Here is a 26,191-nt window from a genome sequence, read left to right as displayed (position 1 = left end):
TTAAAGATGGGAAGATTGGTTGGAACCAGATTTGGCAGGATCTTAATGTGAGATTAAGACGTTTGCATTTTATGTTTGAAGTAGCCCTTTTTGTAGTGGCAAGGAACTGGAAATTGAGTGGATACCCATCAGTTGGAGAATGGCTGAATAAGTGATGGTATAGGAATGTTCTGTAAGAAATGATGAATAGGATGATTTTCAGAAAAGCTTAGAAAGAATTAAATGAACTGATGCTGAGAAGTGAGCAAAAGCAATAGCACTTTTAAGATTTGTGAAATACATGTCTTAACTTATTAGAGCCTCATCAAATCTGTGCAGTAGATGCTATTATCAATCCTTCTTTGTTTTATAGTTGATGAAACAATCATATAAAAGTCAAATGACTTGCCCAGGATCATAGAGTAAGTGTGGCAAGATTTGAACTCAGGTCTTTATTATTCCGGGCCCAGTGCTCTATCTACTGTACCATCTAGGACTGGATGTAGAAATACAAGAACTAAGAGATTTAAAAAAAAAAAAAAATGGGTATCAATGAGATCACTAAGGTTGATAATGGGTAGAGAATACAGGACCTAGGATAAAGCCCTGGGTGGTACTCATAAATAGAAGAGGACAAATGAATGATAAATGAAACATGGGTACCTGAATAAGATTAGTCATTTAGATGGAAGGAAATCTTGGAAAGAAATATATCACAAACCCAAAGAAAAAGAATTATTGGGGAGGTTATCCTGATAAATAATGTCAGAAACTGCAAAAAGGTCAAAAGGGATAAAGACAATTAAAGGACCATTGGTTTTAGTAGTTGAGATCATTGTTGATCTTTGAGATTATATTTCTAATAGAGTGCTAGAATTAGAATCCAGATTGCAAGGGATTGAAAAAATGATTGCATATTGTTCTTTCTAGGAGTTTATTTTTATCAGTAAAAGGGAATCTTAATAATTTGAAAGATGTGTCAGAATTAAGAGGAGGTTTTAAAGATGAGGGAAATCCTCAATATTTTTTATTAACAAGAAAAGGGCCAGTGGATAAGGAGGGATTTTGAAAGAGAAAGTGGATAGGAATGGGGTGGTTATGGAGTAAAGTCCTCTCTCTCTATACCTCCTCTCACTGTATGGCCTTGTAATGGCCACAAATGCTAGTTAACTGAACTAGCTTCTTCATTCCTATTATGAGCCTGAGTCCCTCTGCTTCTTTCAACATGTTGTGCCTCTTTCTTGGTGTAAAATCTAAAAGAAGGACCATTCTCTAAGAGGTATGAACCTAATGATATATGCTTTATGATATAAGATGATATAAGCTTGATGGAAAGTAGGAAGAAACTGGGACTATGGCCTCCATGTGCATTAGTCATAGATGTCAGGCTTCATGCTTTTGTTTCATTGGCTGTAGTCTCATATCAAGGAATGTGTCTAGCTACTATCATTGCGAGGTTCTGAGATGCTTTGGCTAAGGGGTTCAATGGGCTAGTCATAGTTTTGTGATCCAGGATTTTCTGTTACCCACTAGACAATCTTCAGCACTACCCCCCTTCTGGAGTCATTGTCCAGATAGCAGCAGTAGAAGGTATTGAAGGAATTTAAAGGTTCAAGTCAATTAGTTTTTCTGTATCTCAATCTCCTCATCTATAAAATTAGAGAGTTAGACTAGGTGACTTCCAAGAAAAGATTGAGAAAAGAAAACAAAAGTTAGAAATGAAGAGATTGTAAACCTTGGCAAGGAGGACATCTGAGACTGAAGCAATCATTAATAACAGTTCATTTTTATGTATTACTTTAAGGCGTTTAAGTACTTTCCACTCAACCTTCCCTAATAGATAAGTGGTCAAAAAACATGAACAAATAGTTCTCAAAAGATGAATTGCAAACTAATAGCAACTACATGAAAGGGTGCTTCAAATCACTAATAATAAGAGAAATACAAAACAGCCCTAAAATCTTACCTTAAATCTAGCAAATTGCCCAAGATGACAAAAAAAATTAGAATAATTAATGTTTGAAGGAGTTAAGGGAAATAGGCACATTAGTACATTTTTGATAGAGCTTCAAAATAGTATTGCCATTTTGGAAAACATTATGGAAGTATGAAAGTAAACTAAAATAGTCATACTCTTTGACCCAAAGCTTTCACAGCTTGGCAGCATCCCAAGGAAGTTATTGTTAAGAAGAAATTCTCCATATGCTCCAAAATATTTTTATCAATATTTCTTGGTGGTAGCAAAGAACTGGAAATGAAGCAGATGTTTATAAATTGGGAAAAGATTAAATAAATTGTGGCACACTGATATAATAGAATATTTCTTTATTCCATAAGAAATATCAAATACGATGCTTATGAGAACTATGACAAAATTTAAAGGAACTTATATAATAAAGAGCCAGGGGAAAATATCTGCCAAATGTAAATGTAAAGAAACAATCACAAAATAATAGAAAGTGAATGTTACAAAATTACAAAGAACAAGCATGAACAAGAAGAGATTTGAGAAAATATCCCCCTACCCCTACATGCATGCACATACTCACACACACACACACACAATTACTTTGCAGAAGTTAGGTTCCACAAGGGTGGAATATTAAAACATTTTCAGATTTTTTTTCCCTCAATAGTATTTTATTTTTCCAAATACATATAAAAATACTTTTTTCAACATTCATTTTTGTAAGATTTTGTGTTCCAAATATTTTTCCCTCCCTTATTTCTACCTTCCCTAAGACAACAAATGATCTGATACGTTATACATGTACAGTACTTCAGCACATTAACTTATTTGTCATGTTTTTCAAGAAAAAGCAGATCAAAAGGTGAAAAAACTGAGAAAGAAAAAGACAAGTAAAGAAAACAAAAAAGGGGAGGGAAGGGTAAAAATACTCTGCTTCAATTTACATTCAGTCTCCAGAGTTCTCCCTTTGGATGTGGATGGCATTTTCCATCCCAAATCTATTGGAATTGCCTCATATCACTGTAGTGCTTGGGAAGAGCTAAATCTATCATAGTTGATCATCTATTAAAATATTCTCCTGGTTCTACTACTTCACTCAGCATCAGTTCATGTAATATTTTCAGATTTTTTTCAATGTATTAGTTAATTTTTAATGCTTATTTTTCTTTTCCTCTTTTTTCTTTAAAAACATATTCTTTGGGGGCAGCTAGGTGGCATAATGGATATAGCACTAGCTCTGAAGTCAGGAGGACCTGAGTTCAAGTCTGATCTCAGATACTTAACGCTTCCTAGCTTTGTGACCTTGGGCAAGTCACTTAACCCCAATTGCCTCCAAAAAAAAAGAAAAGGAAAGGAAAAAAAACATATTCTTTGGTATTGTGAGGAGATAAGGGAGAGAGAAATATGGAGTGGGGATGGGAAATAGGCAACATAAGAACAAAATATGTCAAGGGAAAAGTTTATTTTTAGGTCATTCTTCTCACTTTATAAAGCAGAAAAAAAAAGGTTCTGAAAGTTTAAGTAACTCTAAATATGACAAAGCCGGGAATTTAATGTAGGTCTCATTATTTTCAGTCTAGTATTCTTTCCACTAAACCAAACTTTATCAATTTCTGCTATTTTCTTAAAGTTCATTCATGCTGGGAAACAATTTGCAGATTGTTTACAAGCAGTTCAAGTATTGCACATTGTAGCCCTTTTATGTGTTAGGTCAGAGGTAAAAGGATCAATTAGAGTAAAGTTAGCACATTTTAACCACAGGACAAATTTTGAAGATTTTCTTTGAACTTATGGGTAAAAATGTTTGCCTAAGGTTTACAAAATCCCATAAAAATGCTACTTTAATATTATGACTTGGAAATTCTCCCAAAAGGCCCAGAGCAGTATTTTCTTACTAGACCATTAAATTATAGCATTTCTACAATAAATACATCATGGAAACGTCAAAACAAGTTTCCTGTTTACTGTAGTGTAACTCTTTCCTCACATCATCCTTATGTTCTATTTGAAGCAGAGGTCATGTAACTTTTTGCACAATTGTGACATTTTGAAGCCTGTTTTCAAAAGGGTAGAAGTTGCCTGAAGATCTGTGTCCCATTTTATGCGAATGTGCCTATTACATTTTATGTAAGCTATTTTCTTGAAGGAATTATTATAACTGAAACTGACCTCATGTTCCATCTTCTTGAAATAAGTGTTGACTGTTCCACCCCACCCAACTATACCCCCCACATACATTTTCCCCCAAAATCAAAGCAAACATTTATTTGACAATTCATTTATTAGAATGGGATGGAGCCTCATCTCACATCTTTAATTACTTTTTTCATCCCTGAATATAGCTTTGATGAACCTTTCTTATATAAGATTGTAAATTTTATACTTTGGTGTCCTACTTTAGTAAAGAGATGTGAATTAAGGAATTAGACTAGATAATACTAGTTCCTTTCCAACTTAAAAAAAAAAAAAAGGTAAATATGGTATGGTAAGACGTACATTGGACTCCGGAAGTCAACAGACCTGGCTTCTTAAGTGTGACTAGTTTGTGAGATGGACTAATTAAGCTATCCTCTTTCTGTCTCATTTTCCTCATCTCTTAACAATAAGTGTTTGGACTAAATTATACCTAAGGTCTCTTCTAGTTTTATCTTCCTGCACTCAATGTTTTTATATTCTGTGTTCTGAGGATCCCTCTCTAACATTCCATCTCTTTTTTTTTTTTTGTTCTGTTTCTAAGAGCCTTTTTGGCTCTGTCATTCACTGCTTAATTCTCTCGTCTAAAGAACTTTCTCTTCGTTGTTCTAAAGTCCTTTCCAGCTTCTAATATTTTATTATTTTGAGGGCCCTTCTAATTCAGTATTTTTGGCAGTGATTTTTATGAGAAGGAAACAATTTTAATAGGCCTTCACCAAAGTAGTATATCACTAATGGGAAATATATTGTGAGAAGTGATAGGAAAGATATTTTTTAGTCAGGGAACCATTCCCTATAACCTTCAAATTAAGCATATAAGCAGCCACTTACTGCTCCTATATTAAGACTAGTTCATCTCAAAAAGGAAATAAATGAAATAATGAAATGAGGCAAAGACAAGTATAATGGGCCTGTGGAATACTTGAAAACTCCAAAACAAAATCTGAAATTATGCTGGGGCTTCTGGGAAACATCAGCAGCCCAGAGTTGGCACAGGGCAATAAGAAAAGGGTATGCAGGGCCTTCTTTGAAATCCAGGTGTCAGATACCTGATGGGCCAAGAGGTCACCAAAGGAAATTTTAAGTCAGGCTAAGGAGCGTGCCAAATGAGGCATTGCTCAAGAAGGAAAGCAAGTGACTAATGTATATCAACATAGTATCCGTTTTTAATTAAATTAATCCATAAAATAGATAGACTATAGATGTTAGGATATGTGATAGCATTGCTTGAAGATGAATTGATTGAGAAAGAATGATAAGATGTATCTTTTCACCTCATTCTGTTTATTAACATTTTAAACTTCTCATTTGGCTAATGCTAGAAGCATTGAAAATTAAAAAGGATTTCTCTCTATGGGAGCTGTACAAACTTTGGAACAGGTTTGCTTCTTTTCTTGAAGCCACAAGGAAAACCTGGGGATATAGTATATAGAGCATGTAGAACCAAGAGTTGAGGAGATCCGGGGTCCATATTGACACCAATTCAGTCTTGAATTAATCATTTTCTCTCAGGGTTTCAATTTGCTTAATTGTTAAAGGAGGGGATAATACTTTCCAGCTCTGACATCCTGTGCTTTAAGACACTTGTAGCTCTAAAATTCTTTCTTCCTTTTCTTCTGTATTCTAAGGCTTCTTACAGCTTTTTTCCATTGTATTTTAAGGACCCTTTTAATTCTGATGTTCTATAACTTGAAATCCCTAAGAATTTGGCTTTAAGATACTTTTGTTTAGGAAAAAAATGAGTGAAAGCAATCATAAAAATTAGAGGGTGTTTGGAACTATGCTCAAAAACTTATCAAACTGTGCATACCCCTTGATCCAGCAGTGTTACTACTGGGCTTATATCCCAAAGAGATCTTAAAGGGGGAAAAGAGACCTGTATGTGCAAGAATGTTTGTGGCAGCCCTCTTTGTAGTGGCCAGAAACTGGAAACTGAGTGGATGCACATCAATTGGAGAATGGTTGAATAAATTGTGGTATATGAATATTATGGAATATCATTGTTCAGTAAGAAATGACCAGCAGGAGGATTTCAGAAGGGCTTGGAGAGTCTTACATGAACTGATGCTGAGTGAAATGAGCAGGACCAGGAGATCATTATATACTTCAACAACAATACTATATGATGATCAATTCTGATGGGCATGGCCATCTTCAGCAATGAGATGAACCAAATCAGTTTTAATGGAGCAATAATGAACTGAACCAGCTATGCCCAGCGAAAGAACTCTGGAAGATGACTAAGAACCATTACATTGAATTCCCAATCCCTATATTTTTGCCTGGCTGCATTTTTTTGATTTCCTTCACAGGCTAATTGTACGATATTTCAGAGTCAGATTCTTTTTGTACAGCAAAATAGACATGTATACTTATTTTGTATTTAATTTATACTTTAATATATTTAACATGTATTGGTCATCCTGCCATCTAGGGGAGGGGGTGGGGGGAAGGAGGGGAAAAATTGGAACAATAGGTTGGCAATTGTCAATACTGTAAAATTACCCATGCATATAACTTGTAAATAAAGAGCTATTAAAAAATTTAAAAAAAATTACAGGATGGTAAATTTAGAATTGAAAGGGACCTTAGAGGTTGCTTAGTCCCATCTCATCACTTTACAAATATGGAGGAAGCCTGCAGAGGCTAAGTGACTTGCTCACAATCACTAAGATGGAAAAAAATGAGGAGATTCATTCAATACGTGCATGCTGTATACTTGGAGTGAGCTCAGAATTGAACTAATGTGCATGAAACATTGTCAATTAAAGAGTAATATCTCATTATAAAAGAACTACATACATGGAAGGAAAATATTCTGTGTTCTTCAGTTTCTTTTCAAGTGACCAACTTCCCCCCGAATATGTTCTTTATTTTCACACTTTTCTTTACTGTTCTCTAAACATAGAATACCCTCCTGCCCTATCCCCTAGTCCTTCTACTCATTCTGTCACCACTTACTCTCTCCACTCTACAAAGATTATAACTCAGGTGCCACATCTTGTATGATTCCTTCATGGTCATTCCAGCTAGAAGAAATCTCTTCTATAATAGAATCCAGTTCATATCTCTCAGGCTTCATCATATGCTATTTTGTATTTTGGTTCTTTATGCCCATGTTTTGTTGTCCCTCTTAAGACCCCAAGCACCTTCAAAGTAGAAATTGAGTCTTATTTATCTATAGTTCTCTCTCAGACACTCCCGAACTAGTACATATAGTAGGCACTTAATAAATATCGCGTGAATTAATCATGCATAGCAGGGGGGTTTTAAACTGTTTTAAGGAAAAATAAACCCTCTATTTTTGAGAGGTTTAGTGATGCCTTATCCCTACCCCACCCTAGCTGATATCACAGAAAGGACTCCAGATCTAGTCCTCTCCTCTCTCTGTTGCTCCACACTTCCCATTTATATATCAAACTGTGAAGGATACTCAAAACAATCATGAGTATCTCTCCCCTTATTCACGCTTCTCAGTTATTCTTTTCATTTTTAAGCTTTTCTTCCTCCTTTGTCTTTTGTGTCTTCCAGGTCCTCAGTATCGCCTGGAGAAGCAGAGTGAGCCCAACATCCCTGTGGACTTAGAATGCACTCTGGAGAGCCAGAGCACTTTGGAGTTCTGCCTTGTGCGAGAGAACAGTATGTCTGCCTTTTTTCATCTTGCTCTGTAGATTGTCCAAGTGCCCAGAAGTTATACTTTCTGGAACAAGTGCGAAGCTGGCTGGGCATAGGGATTTGGAAGGCAGTTTGTTCCTTACAGCAAAAGTTGTCAGCAGGAGCCAAAACTATATTCCAAAGTGAAATGATTGATTTCCTACCTTTGGGTTAAAAGGCTATATACTGTTTATGGCTTCATGATTAATCTTTTTCTGTTAAACCGTATACTGGCAAAGTTATGATCAATCCTGAACATAGTTTGAAAATATAGTGCCTTTTCCGAAACCCACAATATTTAGTGGATAAAATGACTGGTATCCAGTTCATTTTATGCTATCAATATCACTTTCAATGCACCCAACATTTTTGAAACTTTTTTGAAGTATTAACCATGTATGCTTTCTAAAATAGGAGAGAGGGGAACTGTTTTTAACCTAGTGATTATTTTTAAGGAAATTTTTAAAATCTCAAATGATTTTTTTGTTCTCTTGCTAATAAGCCTCTAAATCAAACTTTGAAATATAGAATCTTAGCCTTAGGGAAGGAGAAGAGAGAAATACAGAGAGACTGAGAGAGAAAAAATATGACTCTTCTAATAGGAGCTTGTCTGGTCTCCCCTTGAACACTTTCAATAACAGAGTGCTCATTGTTCTACTCTCCTACCACTGCTAAAATAAAGCCTGTTCTACTATTGAACAATTCAGTTGTATTAAAAAGGTCTTCTTTATATTGAGCTGAAATCTGTCTAACTTACACCTATTGATTCTAGTTCTTACCTCATAAGATACATAGAAAAAAAGTGTAGGGGGAAATATTCTAGATTACTCAGAACTCCTTGATTTGAATTATACTTACCAATTGTATGCTCTTGAACAAGCCACTTACATCTTCTATTTGAACCTCAAGAAACTGGGGAATAGTTTACATCAGGGGTACTTAACCTTTTTTTGTGTCAGAAATCCCTTCTGCAGTCTGGTGAAATTTAAAGTCTCCTTCTCAGAATATTATTCTGATAATTACAGAAAATGGTATTCAGTTAAATATTACAGAAAATAAAGATATTGTTTGGTTTGGTTTAAATTTTGTTTTCTCCATCCAGCTTCCTGGACCTCTGAAATCTACCATATGGAGGTCTATGAATCCCAAATTAAGACTCGCTGGTCTAGAAGATCTTTATTGTCTCACAAAGCTTTGGCATTCACTGTTGTGCACCTCAAAGTCTTTTCCAATTCCAATATTGTATGTTCTAATAGTCAATAGTCTTTTAAAATTCCTTCTATCTTTAACACTCTGTTCTGTATATTAAGGTCTCTTCCAACTGTACTACATTCAGTATGGATCATTTGTGATCTAGATGCTAGTGTAGCAGAAAGGTAAAAAAATTAAATCTGTTCTTATTGGATCTTAAAAGATCATCTAATCCAAACCTCTAATTTTATAGATGAAGAAACTGAGACCCAGAATAAAAGCAAAGCCCATCAACAACTTGCCTAAGGTCAAATATATAATAAGTAGTGGAGTTAAAATTGAAACACTTGTCCTCTGACTTCTGATCCAGAGCTCTCTTCATTCCTGTTACATCAAAATTTTAAGAAGTGTTGATAAAAGCTTTTATATTTTATTCTGTTCTTTCCATTATTCTTCACTACTTCAAGACATCTATTATTTCAGACATAAAGATATAGATTACAACCCTTAATAGAGAGGATTTTTTTAAGAGTTACTATAGCCAAACAAAAAAAAAAAAAAATGCATATCCTGTTGACCAATCCTTTACCAGTGAATTTCTCTAAGACTTAGGGTGGTCCTTGGACCATAGCATCTCTAGGTCTAAACTCAAATTTTTCTAGCTTAGGAAGAAGACTAAAGAGTTTGAAAGCACTTTCATAGCCTCAATAAGGTATCTCAGAATTTTTCTTTCCAAGAATCACAGAATGGTAAATGATGATGTTTCACAAAATATGATAGTTTAGGTGGCTCAAGCATTGTGTAATTGTCATGATAATTTTTTAAGGATCATAACAGTGTCATTTGTACATGGAGCTAAAAAATGATAAATAGCTCTGCCTAGGAACTGAGATTTGGGATTTTTGCCTAGGTTTTGGCTTGTTAAATGAGAAAAAAGCTAACAACCTTGAGCTTTCCAACTTGAATTCCTTTCTGCTAATATATACTTCTGACATCTGTCTGCTAGAATATGACCAGTATAAAACATGAAAATAACTATTAAAAAAGCATTTGAAGACCAAAGAGGAGTTTCCTATTCTAATCCTCTTGGTTCTAATCTTTGCTTCTAATCAGGTAATCTCTCTGAATTTTTATATTGTCTTCTAGAAAAGAGAAATACTTTTTGAAGACTTCTGTAATTATCTCCTCAGAAGAAGTCCCAGGCACTTATCCAATTTGACCAAAACTTCCAACCTGTTGCAATTACTACCTGATACCCATCATGTGCACTCTTTGGATTCCACTCTGCCGGATACTCTTCCCTCTCCTTCCCCAGGGTGAAGAGTGTGTTCAGGAAGATTAGCCTCATGCTGAGCCCATTACAGGGTTGCTTTCCACCCTATCCACCTAACTCTCACCCTGGGCTCCAAGAAGCTATAGCATACACAGTGGCCACACCTTGAGTAAACCATTTCTTTTTGATCTTTTTTGAGAACAAAGGACAATAACCAATCAGCTCTCTCCTAACCCCCGTGCCATCTACTTTTCATGTGTTTATGGTCTTTCCCCATTAGAAATTGTAAGCTTCTGGAGATCAAGAATTATCTTTCCTTTTCTTATAAGTATCTCCCAAGCTTAGCACTGTATCTGACTTGTAAGTAGATAATGAATGCATATTGTATAGTAACAGATACTGAATAAATACTTATATGGTATTATATCATACTGTCTTTCAGATATTCCTTTAGGCTGTGTCCTGCATTGGACATAAGCCCTCCGTTTACACAGTATATTCGAGATAGTATTTAGAGATGTTTTGTCCTACTTCCTCATTTTACCAGTGAGGAAACTGAGGCCCAGAAAGACTGAGGGATTTGCCCAAAGTCACACAGGCAGAAAGTAGTAGGGACAAGATTCAAACTCATCCTCTAGCTGCAGTTTCAGTGCTCTTTCCACTACATGCTACTCTTCTGGGTTAGAAAATTACAAGCTCAATATTATAAAAGATGTCCTATTTCAGCTGAATCTAAGCCACAGTTCTTTGCTTGGCTTTGTATCTTCCTATCACATTCTACTTTATGTCATACTTGTTTCTGTATGATCCTATCTCTACTATTTGTTATAAGGGCCTTATGGTCCTAGAGAATAGAAACTGCCCTCTCAGCTTTATTTCTTCTAGACCAGGCATAAGACAATGCATAGTAGGCAGTTAAAATATTTATTGAATTGAATTATTTCTGTGACTACAACAAACTTCCCAGAAATTCATCTCTTAGGTTAAGATATCCTCCAAGGAAAGTACTCCCAAAAGGTGATCTAGTTATTATCTTTTATAAATAGAAGTTGCTTAGAAATAATAAGGCTACAGTTCACTTTGCTTTTCCTAAGAGCACAGTCACTTCATAGTCTGTTTTTGTAATCCTGTCACTGGCTTAACATGTCCTTGGGGAAGCCTCTCTAGGTCTCAGTTTGTGTATTAAATAATTTTAAATAAGAGAGTTGGAAGAGAAAATCTTCTGTTTCTTCCAATTTTGAAATATTATATAATAGTGTATGTTCTCAGGCCTTTTTCAGACCTAATATCCTCCTTTAAAGTCTGTCTTTTTAGCTTTTTTAATAGTGTAGGTCCATTGCAATTCTTACTTCTATGATTCTAAAGCTTAGAGTGATTTGAACATCATCACAGGCCTTTAGACAAAGGCCTTAGAAAACCAAAGGGATTTTGAACATAATAAATGTTTTTTTGAGTTGAATTGAACTCACTATTTTAGAGGTAGAAAAACTTAAAAATGGTAATTTTCCTTTCAGTGATCAGGGAAAGGAAATAGGCTCTTTCATTGGCTTAATGACTTAGTGAAATATCAAGTTTAAGCTGAATATTTGAATATTCAAAACAAGGAAAATTCCCCCAAAAGGATAGTAAATAGTACCTGTTTTTGATGAACCCAGATATAAATGTGGCTGATGAGAAACAAACCAAGACTGAAATAGTCCAGATGAATTTGAATCCATAGTTTGTGGATAGGTATAAACATGTGTGTGTTTATTTGTATGGATTTGTTTTCTCACCGATTTACAAGACTTTAGATCCAGAAGGAATGTTGGCAATAAGAGTATTGAATTTTAAGTCAGAAAATATGGATTGAAATCCAAATTCCATCCCTTGAAAACTTCAGGGCCCTAGACAGCTATGTAATAGATACCAATCTGGAATAAAAAGATCTGGTTTCAGATTCAACTGTTACTTATTAGTTTTCTAGTGTCCCATTTTTTTTTTTTACTTCTGTAGGGTTGTTTGCTTAATTCTAAAATGAGAGAATTGGTATAGATATTCTCCAAGCCCCCTCCAGCTCCAGATCTTTTATCATTCACTCTCTTTTCTTATATATAAAATGGAGATATTTCTTCTATGCCTCCCAAGAGTTTTATGAACACACTATATAAATGTGACAATAACCTCACTTTCTAGTTAAAGACTAAGAGTTGTAGTGTCTGACCCCAGATCACAAAGCTTCTCAATCAAAGTCTTTAAATATAACTTGTCTAATGAAAGACTCCTCGAAGATTCAGAAGATTTAAGATAGGTGGTTCAGCACTGAGAAAGAATGCAAAATTTTTGTAGAGAATATCACTTGTTCATTGTTCATCTTTGTTTTATTTTATTGTTAAATAGAAAAGGGAAAGAGGGAAAAGGCAGCTATTGGAAAAAGAAAGGAATGCTTTTTTTTTTTTTCTAACAGTTTCTGCTAATTTTCCAGATACTCTTTATGATCCTGACTCATAATGAGTGGATTTCTCCTTCTTTTAGATGCTTTATATCAACAGAGGCGACTTCACCCTAGGGGTTAGTACCCTTGGTCCTGGGGAAGTTCTGTCCTACTCAAAGATTACTAACCTCCTTCAACATGAACTGTAGCACTTTAAATATAAAAGCTCCTTTTAGCTTTAGATGTCATTTTGTGGTGCCTCAATAGGATTATTTGAGACAGAAGGAAACAATATGATATATAAGATTTTTTTATGAATAGAATTGTAAGTCTTTGAGAAAGTAAATGATTTCAGGCTCTGTCACTTATAAGATCATAGGATTTAGGGCATAAAAGACCTTAGAGACCATCTAGGCCAGCCTCTTCATTTTACAGAAAGGAAAACTACCTAGTCTGACTTTGTGGCTATAGAGCAACAATTTTAGTGCTTTGGGCCTCTATTTCCTTATCTGTTAAGTGAAGATAATAATAATATACCACCTCACAGGGTTGTAATGAGACACATGCCATGCAGATTTTCAAGCACTGTAGAAATGTGAGTTATTATTGGTAGGAAAGTAGTTTGTAAACCCTAAAGCCCTATCAAAACAGGAGGTCTAGTTATGCTTTTTAAATTGATGGCAGCATGGTCCTCAAAGCCAGGAAGACCTTGGTTCAAATCAGCAACCAACATAATAAATTTCTGAGATGATGCCAACCTAAATTGGTAGATAAAATTTCCTCCACTTGGAGTTTGTAATACCAATGAAACAGCTCTGATCTCTATCCCTATCCTATCAGCATATTGCAATATTCATACTAAAATATTTCAAAAGATCCTAGATATCATAGGTGTGAATGCTCCTTCTACCAGTGCAAAGCACTTGTGCCTATGGAAATTAATTCTCTCAAGAACTCAGTTTTCTCATTTTTAAAATGAATTTTGGCCAGATGATTTCTGAAATCTCTTAATTGTTATAAATTTTGTCAATGTTAGAATGTAGAATACAGAGCCAGATAAGGCTTATCAGCATAACATATAAAAACATTGAATATCTAAGCTGGTAAGGACTTTAGAAAACATTACTTGGAATATTAAAATTGGAAGTGAATTCTAGATCCCTCCCCTATTTTTACAGTTAAGGAGTCCCAGATCTTAAGAGGAAAGTAATTTGCTTTGCTCTGGATCTCCCAAGTTAAGTGGTTGAGCCATATTCAAATCCCAGTTTCCTGACTCCATAGTTTACCATCCTTAAGGTGTTTGCATATTTCAGGCTATAGTTTCCTCATTCCTGAGATGAGATAATTATTATACCTGTATTCCCTGTGTTACAGTTATACCATTTCCCCACTATATTATTTTTTATTTCAAGAGATGAGATGTCTGTACACATAATCTTCTCTTTTGTCAGGAAAGAGAACTACATGTGTCTTGCATGTATCTGTTCTCCCATAAACAATGGCCCTTAACAGTGGGCTAGGCATTTAAATACCTTGAGGTCACTTTCCCTCCTTGCAACTGATGTTGACACCATTTACCTTATTATTGTACCAGTAATTGAGAGGAAGGCAATTGTAAAAAAGCAAACTAGAAATGTGAGTTCTGGCTTTTATTATTAATTAATTTTATTATTAATATGAAAGTGTGTGTGTCTGCCATTAACAATTTCTTGGTGTGGAAATGACTCTTGCTTCTCAAAGGTTCTGCCAGTGGAGCTGGCAAGTACTACTAAATCTAACATTCTTTGTGCTGTGCTACCTCCCATTCATGATCCCTATTTTCTCCCCTTCAGCTTAGCTTCATCTTGCTCAGATTTGCAGAAGTCCCCCTATTGATAAATCACAAGATCATTGAAACTGGCCATATCTGATGCAGATGACCAGGTCTCTCTGGAGCCTTCCTGCCTAACTTAGATTCTACCTTTTTTCTATATCTCACCTATCTACTTCTGACATGAAAGGGATTTTTTTTTCTTTCTTAAACTTCTTTTTAAAAGCATGAATTTTTGACCTCTCCACTCACCTTGCTCTTCTTGTTCCATAGTTATTTTTATTTACATATTTAATTTCATTAGATTATAAAGTTCCTGGAAGAAGGGTCTATGTCCTGTCTGCCTTTATATCTTCAACTTGAAGCATTTAATAAATGTTTGCCAAATGAATACTGAGTTTTACCCTCACCTCCTTTCTCAACAACAAGAGCCTGTTCTGTGCTGTCTAGAGTGAGAAGTTCCAAAATGCTTAAGGCTAATTAGTTTCATTTTTCTCTATCCCCTTCCTGGAAAGTTCCCCTTTCTCATTTTATCATTAGGTAGTAATTAGTATTCAAGGGAAATTGGTCTTAATATATTAAAATTGGTTAAGTGCATTTAAACCTGTATCACAGCCAATGTCTTATTGGAAAATGTAATTGGGGACTCTGTGTATGTAATTAATTGAATTACAATTAAGAACTTTCATTAAGCAGTACACTAGTACATTAAAGTAGTAAGGAAACATGTTTGCAGTACAACTGCCCGTGCCTTTGGTTTGAGTGAGGGCATAGAGATTAGCTGCTTATATGTGATTTCTTATCATCTACCACTAGCTAATAATTTGGGTATGTCTCTAAAATATTATCATGTATTAGATACGTTTGTGTGTAAACTAGAACTGAACAAACTTCAGGTGCTAGGTCAACATTGTGCCAAAGCAATTTCTCAGTTTCACAAGTATTTTTGAGAAGGAAAGGTAGATAAAAGGAAAGACATGTCTTTCACAAAGTGTATACATAATACGGATAATTTTTCAACATTGACTCTTGCATAGCTTTGTTTTCCAAATTTTCCCCTCCTTCCCTCCACCCCCTCCCCTAGATGGCAAGCAATCCAGTATCTGTTATACATCTTAAATATATGTTAAATCCAATATATGTAAACATATTTATACAATTATCTTGTTACTCTAGAAAAATCTGATCAAAAAGGAAACAAAATAAGTAAGAAAAGAAAATACAAGCGAACAACAACAAAGAGAGTGAGAATGCTATGTTATGATCCATATTCAGTTCTGATTCATATTCATTGTCTGATGACAATGATAAATTATTCAGTTCCCACAGTCTTCTCTCTAAGTGTAGATGGCTTTCTTCATCACAAGATCCTTGAAAGTGGCCTCAATCATCTCATTGTTGGAAAGAGTCACGTCCATAAGACTTGATTGTTGTATAATATTGTTGTTATCATGTACAGTGATCTCCTGGTTCTGCTCTTTTCACTTAGCATCAATTCATGTTAATCTCTCCAGGCTTCTCTAAAATCATCCTGTTGATTGGTGAACAACTTTTAGAAAGAAAACAGTTATATTTCATACCAGAGTAAATAGAAAATGCTTTAGAAAAATTAACAACTGTGTAGAGGATGGATTGAAATAGGGAAAGATGTGAACCTGGGACATCATTTCAGAAGCAATAGCATTCATCCAGACTGAGGGATAGGGAAAGTCTGTACCAAGGAGTTGACATCTGAATTGAAAAAGGAAATGACCTGTTGATGGTGATAAGAGCCTGATCTACAGTGGCACTCTGTGAATAGAGAGAATGGAATGAAAGGAAATGTGCTTGTTCGGTTACTGTCAAAGTTTCATATCTTTTGAACAATTGAAGAAGTTAAAATAAATTTTTTGGCATTTAAAACCTTTCACTTTACCTTAGAATTTAATAGAATAATGGAACCTCAAAATCAGAGTAGATCTACATGGTCATGTAGTCTTCACAACATCTCATACTACTCTCCTCTCCACTTACCCCATTACCACCTTGGTTTAGTCCCTCATTACCTCCTATCTGTGTATATCTTATGTGTCCCCAGCAGAAATAAGCTCCCTGAGGGCAGTGATTCTCTCATTTTTGTCTTATTATTACTAGCACCTAGCATAGTGCCTGGTGCATACAGTAGGGGTTTAACGAATACTTACTGACTTGAATCTAACCTGTATCTTAAGATTCACATCTTGAAGGGCAGCCTCTTTTGAATATCTCTCAAAGTAGGAAATTTATTCCCACCTAAGATAGTTCAGCCCATTTTTTAACAACTCTAATTTTTAGAGAGTTTTTCCTTTTTAAATTAATTAATAATAAAAGTCATAACAATTTACTAATTATTCTTACTTTATATTAATCAAAAAATATTCTGATATTCAAAGGGAAAAAAGAGAGGTTGTATATGAAATCTTGAACTGCTTTTTTAAAGTATATGTTAAATTTAGCAAAATAGTAACCTAGGTGCCCAGCTTTTAAAACACCTATTTTCTAATGTGTATTTTTGTTTTGTTTATTCTCATTTCCCCTATACCAAATAGGAGCTTTCCCTTGTAACAGATAAATGTGGTCAAGTATAACAGCCCATGACTGGTAGACATTTTTCTTAAATCTACCTTCTGGTAACTTTTATTGATTGGTCCTAGATCTGCCTTCTGAGGTCAGGCTTAAATCCAGTCCCTCATGACTACCCTTCCAGTATTTGAACCGTCTGTCCTTTAGCAGAAGGCAGTATGGTGTAGTGTAAGGCACACTAGACATTTAGAGTCAGGAGATCTGGATTCAAATCATTTCTTACACTTATTATTTAGTTGATTCTAGGTAATGAGTTTCAGTTTCCATATCTATAAAATGGGATAATAATGCTTAACTTTACCTATCTTACAGTGTTATAAGAAAGGGGTTTTATAAATCTTAACGTCCTCCTGAAAGAGGAGTTGTAAATGTGTGGAAAATTTTCTGGCTCTCACCCATGTGCTGCAGTTCTCCAAATTTCCATTCGTTTCCGTCTGATAGCCCCATAAAATAAGATTACCCTGATTTATAGAGGGTCTAAAGAATCCCAGTGGAAAGCCCTCCAGCGTAGCCGGCTTCAGCTTCAGTAGTTTAATCAATTAAACACTGACAGGAAGCATTCCTATTCTGATGGTAACATGGCAGGTTCTGGAGAAGGGTGTGTGATCCTGATGGCTGTGGTGAGATTACTGTCACTGAGTGATAGAGTTGTGTGTGTGTATTACAGTCTATCCCCTATTGATTGTTTTTAAGAGACTGGCAAAATTGAACAATGAACAGGGGAAAGCATTGAATAGAAGGGAAGCTTTGGGCTTATGAGGCTTTCGGGACTTGAAAGGCCTTTGAAAAAACTATGATGGATGTAGAAAAATCAAAGGAGTGAGGAGACCAGTAAGATTTTTCTCAATGGCTACATTTTCCACAGTCTCATAGTGGTGTGTGATGCAGACTGGGGCTCCAGAAGTCCCAGCCAAAGTTCTGGCTCAGTTAAATTATTTGGTCAAATTACTCCCCCTCTCTGAAGTCTGGCTTATTTTTTTAAATGGGAATAATCATCTTCCACACAAACCTTACAGGGTTGTTATAAGGAAAACATGTGTAAATCATGAAGGCTTATAGAAATGGGAGCGATTAAGAAATATAAATTGAATTCAGTTTTGGCTTAATGGAAAAAACACAAAGTTTGGAATTCAAAGCACTTGGATTCAAATCCAGATTGTATTCCTTAAGTCATTTAACCTCTCTGAAGCACAACTCTAAAATGAAGGCAGTGGATTATGTGATTCCTTCCAGAGCCCAGTCTTATGAAATGGAGCACACCTTCTAAAAGCACAATCCATTTTATTAAAGATAATTGCTAATGGGAAATAAATAACAAGCCTCTTCACCTGTAGCAAGTCTGTAGCACAGTGGGTGTAAAGAAAGTTCATCTTTGAGCCAAAAGAACTAGATTCTAATCCTAGTTCCGCTTCTTACCAGCTGTGTGACTTCAGAAGAACCCATCCCCCCTCAGAATCTTCGTCTTGAAAATGGGGGTGGTAGTCCATGCACTCATTTCTTCACAAATGAGATGTTTAGAAGTGTAAATCATAAAGCAGCAGTACCATTAGCACTGCTGCTATTCGTGTCATTGTTGTCATTTACTTCTAGCTATCTTTTACATCTTTCTTTTCTTCTTTCCCTAACTTTTATCATTCTGTTGCCATTCTCTACAAACAATTCAATGTTTATCAAACAACTAGTGCGCAGAGTAATGTTTCTATGCTGGGGAGCTTACAAAGTTCAAATTCTAGTATCCTGTGATTTAAAAGATAAACCTAGAAGTCATTTAGTCCAACTTCATTATTTTACAGATGTAGGAACTAAAGCTCAGAGAAGGGAAGGGAAGGAAAGAGATCTGCTTCAAGTTATATATAGATGACTCAGAGCTGAAAGCCCAACACCAAAGCCCCAGTGGAAAGCCCTCCAACATAGCCAGCCCTTCTATGGTGTGACTAAGTTCATTCTACTTCAGAAATTTAAGATATGACAGAAACCCTGTCCTAAAGGAGCTTATGCTCTAAGAACATACAAACCACAGATAACTATAGGACAGAATATTATATAATAAGTGTATACATAATAAACAGTATTATGTGAGCTAGTAATGGTAATTATGCTAGAAAAACTAATTAGTTGACCTACATAGTTATGTATATGAGACAGAGAAAGAGATTTTATTTTTGACATTTATTATCTGTGTTGAGCTCCTCAGTAACTCTCTAAGTTGAGTATACAGACATCATTAACCTAATGGATATTCTTATAGCTTAATGGACTTATGGTCACACAACTAGTAAGTGTTAGAGACAGATTTTGAAACCTGTTGTCCACAGCAACTAAACAGTATAAAAGAGAGAATACCAGACTTTTATGTTTGGAAGACCTGAGTTCAAACATTAATTAATTAGATGAGTATCCCTGACCAAATCACCTCTTTGAGCTTCTGTTTCTTCATATTTGAATAAAGGATGTTGACCTCTATGACTTCCAAGTTCCCTTCCAATTCTCAGTCTGTGTTTGTCTGATTCTTGGACTCTGAATGAATATTCTATCCACTATACCCCACATCAGAATTCTAAGTCTGCTGTTCTTTCCATTATAGCACACATTCATTACCTTCAGGACTTGATTAGGGCATACTTCAGACCCCTTAGTTCTAATCTATATAGACTGAAATATTTAAAATATTCTTAAACTCACCAAAAATATGTACAACGGTGCATCCCTAAAATAAGCAAATAAAAAGGGTTTGATACAGTATAATATAAAATGCTAAGCCATAGCACAGAATATTACATAACAGTAGACTTTGACAAAATATATACATACCTGAAGTTGTTATTATCTGTATTAACCTTTAAAAACAGACTGATTGTAAGAAAAGATTTTTTTTTCATTTAATTATTGATAATAACATTAGACTTTACAACTTCTTAATACAACCATAGTGATCATTTCTTCTTAGGAGGAGGAACTTGGTATGTCCTTCTTTCTAGTGAAATTTTGAAAATGTGTGAACCATCTTTCTTCCCTTGTTGCCCCCATGGAAATAACCCTTTCTTCTGGCATCAACTCATTTCCAATTCATGGCTAATGAAGTTCATACTTGACTAAACTGGAAAGAAGGGGAAAAGGGAACAGAAAGGGAGGAGAGGGGCTACACACTGATACAGCCATCCTCAGAGAAAGGTCCTTAGAGGAGGAGCTAGTATGGCTACAAAAAGTTGCAAAAGGAGAGAATGAGCCATTGCTAAACTTTAAAAGAGTAGATAGGCACACCACGAACAAGCGATTTGAACTTGAAAATCAAGTCTGTATTGATGCTATGAGTTACATGGGAAAAGCAAAGGGAAGATCTGCCAGAGAAGAAAATTGTTTCATTGTCTAGAAATCCCAATTTCTTTCTCCTTGAAAGGGGTCAGTCTCTAGTCTTAGGTTGGAAGCCCTATCCATAGGGAAGAAGACTCACCAGAGACAGAAACACTGCACAGCAATTCTTGAAAATGTTCAGAGTAGTACAATAAATCAGTAAAACTCCAGAAGGCATTTGAGAAGAATAGAGACACCAAAGAAGGAAAGGCAGTTGTTTTGATTCTTTGGGGGTCTGAATGAAAAATCTTTTGGGTTTTTGTTGGATTAATAAATGTCCTATATATTTTCTTGTTCTTGGCCCTTACCATGAGACCTAAGAGGAGAAGAGTATTCTCATTCTCTAGCTCTGTCTCTCTCTCCTTTCTCCCACTTTTTCTCCTTCTTCCCCTTTCTTTCTCTCTCCCTCTCTCCCTTTTTTGCCTTTCCCTCCCTCTTTCTTCTTCCTCCTCTTCTACTTTTCCTTTCTACTTGCCTTTCTGCCTGCCTTTCTCCCTGCAGCTTCAGCTATACATGAACCCAATTCTTATGTTTCCGAAGGAAACCTTGAATAAAAACATGTCAGAGATTTATCACAGACTCTTTCAAAATGAGAGAGCTCATGAACTCAAAAGCCTCATCATATATTTGTAAGCACCTACTGTGTTCAGAATATTGTTCCAAGTGCTCGGAAGAGATAAAAAGTTTGAATAAGATTTGCTCCCTACCTTTTAGAAAGTTTCTGTCTAATAAAAAGATGTGACACATACACAAATAGCCATATTCACCAGTATGACATCCATCAAAGAAGGTTCAAGGGTACTCTGTTTCACCTGAGGGGTAGGATGAGGTCATTATCAACATAGAATTATAAAAAAGTGTTGGTAGAGGCAACATTTGAAATGGATTTTTAAAAATGGATAGCAATGAAACAAATGATGAGAAGATGGATCTCATTTATAGACTGTCACATGGAACTGCTGAGCAGATTTGCCTATTTTGAGAAATATTCCTGAAATCTCAAGAGTACAAATCATTCCCATTATTTATTTAATTCTAGTATGTATTTAACATCAGTCTTAGGATTCTTCTTCCCTTAGGTCTTGTTGCCCTTACCATAAAAGCAAATAATCCCTTTGCCTGCTCAGGACAGGGCTAAAAAACTCATTGAAGTATCACTAAGCTTAAATCCTCAAATGGCTTATGAATTTACACCAGCAAAGAGTAGAAGGTCAATGTAGGAAGCATTAGTGTGTTGAGCCAGCTCCAACTACATAAGTCTTAAACCAAATTAATATATAGAAATTGACAAGCCTTTTGCTGGGTGCTCCATAGCTTTAAGACCTCTACTAAAATCCCATCGTTTCATCTGCCCATTATTAACATTTCAGCAAAATATAAAGTTTTCATTAATCTCCCCCAGCAAATTTAGGACTGAAAACTGGCAGTTGTTTCAGCTTTTAGGACTACATTAGCTGGTGTATTAAACAAAATGTGTCATACTTCAGTATCTCCTACAAGAAACTAAATCAATTTCCCCCCATATTTATGCACCACTTTATCTAAAAGCATCTGAATTATCATTTGCAGCGAAGATGCTTTATTAGCAGCTGGCACTGAAATTGCTCAGTAAAAAATTATATGTCACGTTATAGTAATTTTTAAATTGGTTTTAATCCAACATCATAAAATTTAAAATCTTGAGTGTGGGGTTGTTTTTCCTTTGTTGTTTCCCCCAGTAACTGGCATATTAGCTTAATGAGATTTTACTTCTTTCTATGTCTATTACCTGCAATATTTAAGAAATAACAATTAGTAAGTAATTTAAGTTTTGCAGCATTGTAAGTAATTGCATTTCCTTTAAAAAAAAAAAACACCCAGATTTAAATAATCTTAAAACATTTAAAGGTTTGCATATTTTTGCCAAAATTTCCACATTTAAAATGTCCTAAAATAGAAATTAACTGGCATTTCGTCAGTTATGTTTCAGTTAAAGCATAGAATTGGGGAAATGAAAAATTATTAAAAACTGTAGGAAATAACCAGCCACCCTCATGAAAATATTAGACCAAATAATTATAGAACATAATATTTAGAAAATAAAATGCTGAAACAGAGAATATTAGAACAGACTGGTAATTTTAGCATGTTGAATGCTGGAACTGGAAGGGATCTTAAGATCAAGGTTATTGCCATCTGTTCTATTGCTGTTCCAAAAAGAGCCACTAGGCCTTAATTTCTAACTTGCTGTTGCTACATCTGAAAGACCACCAAACTTACCATCTTCCTATAGCTGCACCACCTATTGGAGTTAGGGCTTCAGAAGAGCAGGGGTTATTTCAGTTCTTTATTTGTAGAACCATTATGTAGCACAATACATTGTTTAATAAGAGCTTTTTTTAATTTATTCATCAGAAATTAAGACAGAAAAGGAACTTAATAGAGAATAGTCAGTCCAGTAATCTCCAAGCTTTTTTGGCCAGTAAAAAAAACAAAAAACATGTATGCATGTATGTCTGTCTATGTTTGTGTGAATTATAAATTATACCCATATAGTATTGTTCTAATAACTGTGTATATTATAAAGCTTTAAAATAGACATTTAAAAAGATGAGATAAAGATGAAATAATATCTTATTCTAGTCATTAAAGAGCCACAGGACCATATTGAATAGGAGAGTGATAAGGTCAGATCTGTGCTTTAGGAATATTAGAATGAGGAAACATTTGTCTCAGGGAGACAAATTAGGAGCCAACAATCCATGTCGGGTGAACCTATGAAAGCTGATGAGATCACCAAGAGTGAGTCTAGAGAGAGGAGTCAAGAGAACTTAAGACAAAACCTTGAGGACACCCTCAGAGGAAGGGACATGGATGATTAGCAAATAAGTTTTTAAAAAGCCAAGAGACAGTAGTATCATAAAAATACCAAAGAAGAGAGTATAGAAAGGTATTTAACAGTATTTTGCAGAGAAGTCAGCAGGATGAGGACTGAGAAAATGCCAACAGATTCTGGAGTTAAGAAATCATTAACAGCTTTGGTGAAAGCATTTCCAGTTGAATGATGACAATGGAAGCAAGGTTATAAAGGGTTTAAAAAAAAAAAAGGTAAGAAATCAGTTCTTGGAGATCAAATGTCAGACTGTCAACATGCTAGGGAAAGAGATGGAAGAACTGACTTCTATTGTGAAAACACTAAAGTCAGTGAAGAAAATCCACGTTCAAATCTTTCCTCCAGCACTTAGTTTATTGACCATGGAAAAGTCATTTTTCCTTTCTAAATCTGTTTTTTCATCTATAAAATATAAAATCTACAAAATAGGGATAATAAAACCTATAGTAACCACCTCATGACATTGTTATGGAGGATCAAATGAAAGTCCATGCATAAAGCATTAGCAAACTTTAAATAAAAAACATTATGGAATTGTTAGTTATTCTTAAAGTGAGGTGTGAGTAATACACTTTGGCTAGAAAAGAGTCCAGAAGGGAGGAGGAGAAAGTAGTAATGTGAGCCTAGAAAAGAAAGCCATTGCCAAATTGTAGAGGGCTTTGAATGCTTAACTAAAATATTTTAGTTGGATAAAGAAGAAGTCCTTAGGTTTCTATTCTTCAGTACTACCATGGACTATGACCTCATTGATGTGTGTGTTCCCTCTTATCCAGTGCAGACAGCAACCCACCTATGCCTTCTCATTCTCTACAGTTTTTATTCATACTTTTCCTCCAAATATTTCTCCAAGGATTTGGCAGGTTTACTAAGGACTTTACTCTATTTTTGTTGGTTGGGTTTTTTTTAATAGCTTTGTATTTGTAGCTTTGGGATTTTTAAAAGTACCTTTTATAATTACCAAGACAGCACGTTCACCTTCATTCTTGCTGTTATACCCCTACCTACTTTTACCTGTCCTTACTGCAATTTGTCCTCATTGGGAACATTATGCAGACTGCTGACCTCTGCCACATACCTTTGTGTTGCCTTTTAGATCACAATGTGGCATTAAGTCACCTCTCTGCTTTCTCAGTTTCCAACGTAAATAATCCAGTTCCCAAATGGTCTTAACCATGTGCTATTGTCCAATCTTTCTATATCTTCACATATTTGACTACAATGTTTATTTCTCACAGGTTCCAGGGGAGAAGGCATTTCAGAGGAGGATCCTCAGACGGACATAGCCACAGTCCAAGATATGCTGTCCAGTCACCATTACAAATCTTTCAAAGTCAGCATGATTCACCGACTCAGATTCACGACAGATGTGCAGCTAGGTAAGGCACAGATACAAGGCCAGTTTCACTTTGTAAATCCTCAGCTTTCTTAAATTCCACAGCATATAAATGTGATGTGAAACCGTGCACAACTTTTATGTGGCCCAAATGACTAGAAGTAATTTATTTGCTGAGAAATTGTCTAAACAATGAAATTTAAAATATGTAATTTTTCCCACCTGAGGGAATGATGAATGCTCATTGCTCCAGCTTGTCTTCCTGCTTATTAAGAAGCAGATTGGAACTAGAAGGGACTTGAGGCTTTCTTTTCAAATGGATTCATTTATGTGTAAGATTCCATAATTTTTGTTCTACATAATTGACTGAAGAACTTAATTTCTCCCACAAGCTGCCTTTGGAACAACTTTCTCTTTTCTTTGAATATATGTGTCCTTAGACTAGTCATCTCTCCTCTCTGAATTCAATAATTTCATTTATAAAATCGGTGGTGGGGGTAGGGAGAAGGAGACTTACTTAGATTATCACTCAAGTGTCCCCTAATTTTAATATTCAGTAATCTGAGATGTCTTTCATCATTCCATTTTAGGCATTGTTTTGAGGAACCTTCCAACTCTGAAATGTTATCTGGAGATGGGGATGATGATTTTAATCCTAATAGTCTGTGTTCTTTGTTCTGAGGTTCCTTCCCTTTTTGTCACAATTTATTGCAGCAGTCTAAATACCCTAAGTCCCTTCCAGCCCTGATGTTCTGTGTTCTAATGTTCCATACTCTAAGGTACTTATTCACATTCTCAGTTTCTAATAAAACATGTTGCTTTTTCCACCTTTAGTATTGACCTCCATGTTTTTGTTGACTCCCCGAGTTAATGTTTAAATCTATACCAAAGATTTAGAACTAACTCAAATATCAACATTTGGTCTTATGAACAGCATCCTTCCTTTATAATTTCTGATAAAGAGATACATTTCTGTTTGACTTGAGCCTAAAATGCTCTGAGCTGAAAAATGTGGTGATAAAGTCAAGATATGTGGACTCCAGTCCTGGTTCTGCCACTGTCACTGTGTGACCTTGGGTCAGTCACTTTGAATCTTTATGTACTCAGACTATTACTAAATATCTTCCTCTTTGAAATTCTTTGTTCTGAGAGTCTTTGAAGATCTGACACACTATATCCTAGAGTCCCTTTCATATTCTATCAAATGAGTTTCCTTCCAATTTTACATTCAGTGATTGTCTAGGAGTTAGGTTTATTTTGCTTGTCCCCATAGAGTAAGACTAGGATATTAAATGGAAGTTACCAAGAAACTGGGGCCTAATATAAGGAAATATTTCCTATCTTTAGAATTATTCCAAAGTAAAATAAATTATTCAATTAATAGAGGTTCTTCCCTTTGAAGAGTTTCATGTAGAAGTTGTGTGACCATCTTTCCTTCCCTGGTTCCAATGCCCAGACTTCCTCTTCCCACTACTCTTTTGGCTGGCACATGGGAAATCTCCAACTATGTCATGCCAGCATTCCTAGACAGAGCATGTGTTGGCCAGAGGAA

The 26,191-nt window shown here is 35.3% G+C and overlaps 1 protein-coding gene across 5 annotated transcripts in view; it reads left to right on the top strand.

Annotated features, from left to right (window-relative positions):
• The window catches only part of MAPKAP1 (MAPK associated protein 1), a 338,521-nt gene that overhangs the window by 254,907 nt on the left and 57,423 nt on the right, over positions 1-26,191 (top strand). For all 5 annotated transcript variants that reach the window (XM_031954304.1, XM_031954303.1, XM_031954300.1 and 2 more), the window contains 2 exons: positions 7,673-7,780; positions 24,542-24,682. In XM_031954304.1, coding sequence (XP_031810164.1) covers positions 7,673-7,780; positions 24,542-24,682 — 249 coding nt within the window. The remainder of the gene's footprint in view (positions 1-7,672; positions 7,781-24,541; positions 24,683-26,191) is intronic.

This window comes from Sarcophilus harrisii, chromosome 2 (assembly GCF_902635505.1).
Source record: "Sarcophilus harrisii chromosome 2, mSarHar1.11, whole genome shotgun sequence".
Classification (NCBI taxonomy): Eukaryota; Metazoa; Chordata; class Mammalia; order Dasyuromorphia; family Dasyuridae; genus Sarcophilus; species Sarcophilus harrisii.
The sequence above is the reverse complement of the archived record's forward strand: the minus strand, read 5'-3'. Positions and strand labels throughout refer to the sequence as shown.